Genomic DNA, 7,941 nt, shown 5'->3' with positions numbered 1-7,941 from the left:
GAAATATCTATAGTAAAGGCTACCACGGTATGGCTCTCGCGAGAGTATATTGTTGTTCTTAAGTGGGGAGGTAGTTTAACAAGGTCTAGGTCCTTTCACTACCAACTAGTGACCGGGCCTTTAAGTACAATACAAATGTAATGCATTTCAATACAATTTTTGTGGAAATTATGATTTAAAAAATGTAATCAGACGCATTTTGAATCAATGTGAGAATCGCGCAATGACGTATCGCGATATATCACTGAATCGATTTTTTCTTACACCCTTAATAGTTATATTATAAATAATTGTTGGATTGGAAAGTTTTTAATCATGTAATCATCACATTTGTTTATTTGTGCTGGATGAGCCCCATACAAAACTAGTAACTAAAGGTCCAATATTACATTAAATGAACTCTTGTGAGGCTATAAGTCATGTTAGAATGTTGTTACCTCCTCAAAACCATAAAAAGAGTTGTGTTTTGTTTCATTCACACATATTTAAGTAATCCTTTTTTCACTTTACCCATTTCTGCATCAAAAACAAGCTACCGCAGTATGCCAAGTGTCTGGCATGTGAATTAAACAATGTGGAAAAAAAACAGCAACAATAAAACACCAATAAGTACTAAATAAAGGCCAAAGCACACATTTCAAATATTTTTTGTCATTATTTTTATTAATGCATGTAAAGTCATGTTTGGAGGAGCTTTAGCGCTGTTGACGCCTCGGCCTCCTCCACTGCTGCTCCACTATGACTTTTGGGTGGCTGGATCTTTCACGATCACGATTTAGCTTCAGGAGACGCAGCTCCTCTTGTGTTGAGAAGAGTTGAGCAGTCAGCTCCTGCACCCTCCTGGACAGGTTTTCATTTTCCTTGCTGATTTGATCTCCACCAACATCATAACAAGCGCTGTGGCTCTCTAATGTAAGTTCTCCAAGTTTTTCTTTCAAATTCTCATTGACCTTTCTGATGTTGGCCAGCTCCTGTCTGAGCTCTACTTTGTCTGCCGCCGACTTGTTATAGAGACATCTTAGTTCTTGATACGCACTGACCTCGTTTTCCAGCTCTTTTTCTTTTGTCAGGAGGTTAGCTTTTAGCTCTTCCAACTCCAATTCTTTTTTGTTTGTTTTTTCTGGGACTTTTTTGAAGTGGGCAAACTCTTGCCTGAGTTGCACGTGCTCCTGTACTTTATTATTATACAGGACACGGATCTTCTTATGTATGTTCTCCAGGTCTTGTAGTTCCTTTTCTTTCTTCTGGAGAGTAGCAGTAACTTTTTGCAACTCCAACTCTTTTTCATTGACCTTTCCCTTGACTTCACTTGAGTTGTCCAGCTGGTGTTTTAACTGCGCATTTTCCCGTACTTTATATTCATACAGGTCCTGGAGCTGCTTATGTGCTCTGACCTCTTCTTGGAGTTGCTGGTCTTTCTCCTGAAGAGCATTAGTGAGCTCCAAGGCCTTTTCTTTGGCCATCTTCCCCTCAGCCTTAAACTTGAAGTCCAAAACAAAGTTCTTTTGGACCTGATCTTCAAGCTGGGCCCTTGTCCGCTCCAACTCTCTACGCAGCTCTCTGACCAGAGCGCTGTCCTCCAGGGGTGGAGGTTCCTGGACCAGACTTCTGTCCTCAGGGTTTGAGGAGTCCTGGATGTCGGGCGACACCTGGGTCTCCGCTGGCTTCTGCACGCCGCCTGATGGTGTGGGGCAGAGCAGAGCCTCCAGGTCGAAGTCTTCATCGTAGAGGTGGGCGTCATCCTCTAGTGTGTAGAGGTGCCAGGGTTTGGAGGAGAAAGTGTTGGATCTGTCCATGTTTGTGTGCGTCTTCACCAGAGTCCTGAGAAGTTGTGAGACAAAAGTGTTGGCTGTGCCCCTTATTACGTGACTTGTAGAATGTCATCTCCATGGTGATGGAATAATCAGATTATCTCCACGGTGATGATGGATTCTTATTTCTTATTTTATTTATTGGTAAAGGGACAGTACATATTAATGAACATTAAACATGTAAATATGCAAAGATTATAGCCAACGTGGCTAATTTCCATCTTCAGTCCCTCGGCAGGTTGATGTAAAATCATCTATAGGACGAGGAAAAGTACAGCAACAATCACACAAAAGTACACAACACCAGCACACTCACTATACACAATTAGTTTCAAACAGTTCATTTGAAGTTCAAAGTCAGAAGTTTAAGAATTAAGTCAAGAGTTAAACCAACAACCCCTCAAAATAAAAGAAAAGGAAAATTGGTTAAACATGGTGACATACTTGACCATTGAATAACCACTGAGCTTGAGCTTCACCTTAGTTAACACAAGTTCATTAATAACCACTGTTAGAAATGAACTATTAAAACAAAACTATTATTGATTTAACACCAAAAATGCAGCACTATCCATGTGTTAGGGTTAGTTCAGCATCTGTGATCATCTACATTCATGTGTGTTGGAAATCTGTGTGTTGTATGTAAAATACATATGACATAATACATCAGATATATTATTCTAGAAGTAAATATTGCTGTGTTTAGTATTTACAGACATAGCAGTAGCTCAGTTGGTGGAGCATTCGCCCACTGATTTGAAGGTTGGTGGTTGGATTCCAGCTCTCGACATAAACATCACAGGTTGAGCGGTCAGATCCACTGACCCACAGGTTGGCTGGTGTGATTCCAGCTCCCACAGATGAATGCTGTCGTTGTGTCCTCGGGCAAGACACTTAACCCACCTTGCCCACAGTGTCTGCGTACACGTGTGTGTGAATGTGTGTGTGAATGGGTGAGTGGTTCCTTGTTGTAAAGTGCCTTGAAGGTGGAAAAGCGCTATAGAAAAATGTGACCATTTACCATAATTCCACATGCACATAATAATATTTTATCATTCAGAATTTAGGAAGAAAGATACCTTCTACGCATCAAAAAACTCATTTCATTTCTTTTCATATGGAGAACTTTGTATTTATTTTCCTCATTATTTATTATTTGCAATTTTAGTATGTTTAAGATATTGTTCAGCTGTATCTTTCTCTTTCTCATTACATTTGATTCCAACAGGCAGTAAATCATAGTTTAGAGGGGAAAAGTGAGCATTCACATTCCCATTTTACTCTTTTGATTTCTTTTATCATGTATTATATCATTTTTTGTACATTCACTTTACCCATTTCTGCATCAAAAACAAGCTACCGCAGTATGCCAAGTATCTGGCATGTGAATTAAACAATGTGAAAAAAAACAGCAACAATAAAACACCAATAAGTACTAAATAAAGGCCAAAGCACACATTTAAAATATTTTTTGTCATTATTTTTATTAATGCATGTAAAGTCATGTTTGGAGGAGCTTTAGCGCTGTTGACGCCTCGGCCTCCTCCACTGCTGCTCCACTATGACTTTTGGGTGGCTGGATCTTTCACGATCACGATTTAGCTTCAGGAGACGCAGCTCCTCTTGTGTTGAGAAGAGTTGAGCAGTCAGCTCCTGCACCCTCCTGGACAGGTTTTCATTTTCCTTGCTGATTTGATCTCCACCAACATCATAACAAGCGCTGTGGCTCTCTAATGTAAGTTCTCCAAGTTTTTCTTTCAAATTCTCATTGACCTTTCTGATGTTGGCCAGCTCCTGTCTGAGCTCTACTTTGTCTGCCGCCGACTTGTTATAGAGACATCTTAGTTCTTGATACGCACTGACCTCGTTTTCCAGCTCTTTTTCTTTTGTCAGGAGGTTAGCTTTTAGCTCTTCCAACTCCAATTCTTTTTTGTTTGTTTTTTTTCTGGGACTTTTTTGAAGTGGGCAAACTCTTGCCTGAGTTGCACGTGCTCCTGTACTTTATTATTATACAGGACACGGATCTTCTTATGTATGTTCTCCAGGTCTTGTAGTTCCTTTTCTTTCTTCTGGAGAGTAGCAGTAACTTTTTGCAACTCCAACTCTTTTTCATTGACCTTTCCCTTGACTTCACTTGAGTTGTCCAGCTGGTGTTTTAACTGCGCATTTTCCCGTACTTTATATTCATACAGGTCCTGGAGCTGCTTATGTGCTCTGACCTCTTCTTGGAGTTGCTGGTCTTTCTCCTGAAGAGCATTAGTGAGCTCCAAGGCCTTTTCTTTGGCCATCTTCCCCTCAGCCTTAAACTTGAAGTCCAAAACAAAGTTCTTTTGGACCTGATCTTCAAGCTGGGCCCTTGTCCGCTCCAACTCTCTACGCAGCTCTCTGACCAGAGCGCTGTCCTCCAGGGGTGGAGGTTCCTGGACCAGACTTCTGTCCTCAGGGTTTGAGGAGTCCTGGATGTCGGGCGACACCTGGGTCTCCGCTGGCTTCTGCACGCCGCCTGATGGTGTGGGGCAGAGCAGAGCCTCCAGGTCGAAGTCTTCATCGTAGAGGTGGGCGTCATCCTCTAGTGTGTAGAGGTGCCAGGGTTTGGAGGAGAAAGTGTTGGATCTGTCCATGTTTGTGTGCGTCTTCACCAGAGTCCTGAGAAGTTGTGAGACAAAAGTGTTGGCTGTGCCCCTTATTACGTGACTTGTAGAATGTGTCATCTCCATGGTGATGGAATAATCAGATTATCTCCACGGTGATGATGGATTCTTATTTCTTATTTTATTTATTGGTAAAGGGACAGTACATATTAATGAACATTAAACATGTAAATATGCAAAGATTATAGCCAACGTGGCTAATTTCCATCTTCAGTCCCTCGGCAGGTTGATGTAAAATCATCTATAGGACGAGGAAAAGTACAGCAACAATCACACAAAAGTACACCACCAGCACACTCACTATACACAATTAGTTTCAAACAGTTCATTTGAAGTTCAAAGTCAGAAGTTTAAGAATTAAGTCAAGAGTTAAACCAACAATGAGTCTGTTTACATCTCTAAAGCTCAAAATGCTCTCTTCCACCATGTGATGAAGAGGTAGTTTTTAGGTTAACAGCTACATTTTACATTTAGTTCAGTAGAGATTGTCGGTTCCAGGGCTGAGGTTATCCAAATGATTCTAGTGAAGCTGTATGGAGTTTAAAAACACAGTGGAGCACCCTTTTGACCCAGGCTTAATATGCGTTAAACATGTGTGAATGAAACAAACACAATTCCAGGTATGTTTCTGATGAGGAAACAACATTATAGCATAGATCAGAAAATACTGTAATAGAATCCCTATAAAAATGCATCCTAAACTAGAACTAAACCTGAATTACCCCCGACTAAACGAACTGAAATCAACACTACGAACCACCCTGACCCCAAAAGACCCCATTATAGTAGCAGGTTTTATTCACAGAGTGGCCACACTGATCCTCATTGGTCGCTCCATATTCAGAGACACAGAGATGATTTAGGTCCTTCGGGAGAGTGGTTACCGTGGAAACGCAGCAGCCTCAGTTCAGGTGAAGCTCTTCCTGATTGCGATCCGAATGTCGTCTTTTGTTGTTTTTGTCTCCGCCGCTGCTTTTCCTATGTGCATATTAAACCCAGGGACGCGTCACTTCAGACAGGGTTACACACCAATGCATAATCAGTTGCATCGTTGAACACAAAGAGAGCGGAGTATGGAAAAATAATACACTTTTACAGTACAATACAGATATTCTACTATGAATTATATGATGTATCACAATGCAACATGTGTATGTAGCTGTATAGGACTGTTTAAAGGTCCTTTTCTCATGTTATACTGCTGTTACCTCCTCAAAAACATACCTTACGCTGTTGTTGTGTTTTTTAGTTTTAGTCTATCTACATTTCCGAAGCTCAAAACGCTCTGTTCCTAGTAGTTTTCAAGTTAATAGATCCCTTTTACCTTTTGTGCAGTAGAGATGGGCAGATCCAGGGCTGAAAATATCCAAATGATTATAGTGAAGGTGTGTGGAGTTTCAAAACACAGTGGAGCACTTCTTGTATTATCACACGACATCACAAAGTATAACAGAGTGTTTTTAATTTGAAGAACTCAGAAAATAATCTGGGCTCTTTAAGTATAGTACACTTGAGGGCGCATTACAGCTGATTTATGTATTTAATATGGTGAGACTTGTTGCATATTTCTTAACATAAAAAATCCAAACCAACACTATTGTATAAAAGATATTCATAGTTGTTGATACAAAATCTAAACTATGTGGAAAAGTGAGTGAAACCCGATTATTGGTGGACCTGAATATGCACTGATTTTTATGATTTCTATGATTGTCATATGGGCAAGTAAGGTTGTGTTCAGACTGCAGCGTGAAGTAACGCAAATCAGATTTTTTCACCCCTATGTGACCTGTATCTGATCTTTTAATGACAGTCTGAGCCACAGAGATCTGATTTTTTTTTTTTTCAAATGCGACCCAGGCCACTTGGATATGTGCTTCTAAAACTAATACATATCCGATCATTAGACCTGCGACTTCAGTCTGAACGTCCAGATCGCATTCATCCCACCTACACGCCACAAATGTACACAAACATTCTTCTCGTCATCCGAATATTGTGTCTTAACTTCGTGTCAGTGAAGCAGCGAAGCACATATCAATCCCACCACTCTTGGCTGTGACTCTGCACCCACACGTTCCTTTCTTATGGACGCTGCTGCCGCTGCCCCACAAAACACCGCGGCCAGAAACCTCGTCCTTCTCCTTCTCAATCTCCTCCTTAAAACAAATAAGCTGTACATGTTCTGGTTGCAGTACAACAGCAACTTTAAAACTGCCAGGTGCTCAATGCTCGCGTCCATGTTTAGGTGACTTCCGTAAACACTGAGCACACTTACTGCATGCGATGTCGTTGTGTCCTCCAATGCGCATGCGAGACAATTTTAGGGAGTTTAAACTTCACACTTTAGATCAAGTCACATTTAATTGGAAATGTGAACGAAAAAAATCACATTTCACAAAAAAATCCGAATTGAGTATTAAGCCCTGCAGTCTGAATGTAGCCTGAGGGCCTGTTTACACAAGAACACTTGCGGGTAAAAACGACAAAATATTTTATCAGAAGTGAAGTACGTTTGGACAGTGACAGCTTTTTGGAGCCTAAAAATGCAAAAATCAGAAACTGCCCTCCAGAGTGGAAAAGTTGAATACGTGCCGCCGTAGAGTTTCCGTCTACACTGCCCAAGACTCAAAACTCTGATCAGATCTGCTCATGTCGTGTACGTGTTCACGTCACATACATCACCACCGAGCGTCACCCTCGAGCCGCCTGGCATGTACACCCAATTGAATTCCACACACATTTACATCACCGTATGCAAGCAGATTTCCTCCTGAAAACGCTCATCTAAACGTGGAATAAAAAGTGAAGACGCGACGCCACTTTTGCGTCTTCTGTTCAGACCATCATCACATAAACGTAGCCTAAGAGCTATATTTAATTTGAACACTTTTACCTCATCTTGGAACACAGATAGGTCAAGTTTCTGAAATTTTAGCTTTAAATCTTATATACAGTTTCTTTAAAGGTACACTGTGTAACTTTTCTGGTGGAGGACCTGCCACCTGCTTGTCTCCATGGCGATGTTATTGTCATTAAACATCTTGCATTTACTCAATAACATGGGTTTGTATTGACCTAAAAACTCACATTCATACTATAAGTGGGCTTGCCTCTCCACAGATCTGACTCGTAACTTGGCCCTATAATGTCCCCTGCCGACTCCGGAGAGATAAACAGTAAACACAATGCCATACTGTGGTACATTCAAGGCTACATCTCCATGGAGGGACGCAAATGGCAAATCCTCCACTAGAAAAGTTACTCAGTGCGCCTTTAACATGCTGATTTTGACATGAGTTCATAAAATAGAAATAAGACGGTCCAACATTTATGCTTTTCTGTGCCCATCTGGTTGATTAATCTCCCATTCAGCCATGTCATGATGCCTTGGGTTGCCATGGTTACGAGAGAGCACATCTTTTCATGCTCCCATTGTAAATTCACCCCGGCAGGTTTTCATTAGTTCTGCCTATTGC

General features: G+C 41.0%; 1 protein-coding gene across 1 annotated transcript; it reads right to left on the bottom strand.

Annotated features, from left to right (window-relative positions):
• Positions 1 to 695: 695 nt before the first annotated feature.
• Positions 696 to 1,796, bottom strand: LOC110161231 (centrosomal protein of 131 kDa-like). Its single transcript, XM_020925948.2, has one exon. It carries the CDS (start codon positions 1,794 to 1,796, stop codon positions 696 to 698), a length of 1,101 nt encoding a protein of 366 aa, XP_020781607.2.
• Positions 1,797 to 7,941: the final 6,145 nt, after the last annotated feature.

The sequence above is a fragment of the Boleophthalmus pectinirostris genome, unplaced genomic scaffold, assembly GCF_026225935.1.
Source record: "Boleophthalmus pectinirostris isolate CB_2022bp ecotype Guang Dong unplaced genomic scaffold, ASM2622593v1 HiC_scaffold_7, whole genome shotgun sequence".
In the NCBI taxonomy this organism is placed as follows: domain Eukaryota; kingdom Metazoa; phylum Chordata; class Actinopteri; order Gobiiformes; family Gobiidae; genus Boleophthalmus; species Boleophthalmus pectinirostris.
The sequence above is the reverse complement of the archived record's forward strand: the minus strand, read 5'-3'. Positions and strand labels throughout refer to the sequence as shown.

Coding starts and splice junctions, on each gene's coding strand:
- LOC110161231 (XM_020925948.2), bottom strand. CDS start 1,796: ATGGACAGATCCAACACTTTCTCCTCCAAACCCTGGCACCTCTACACA.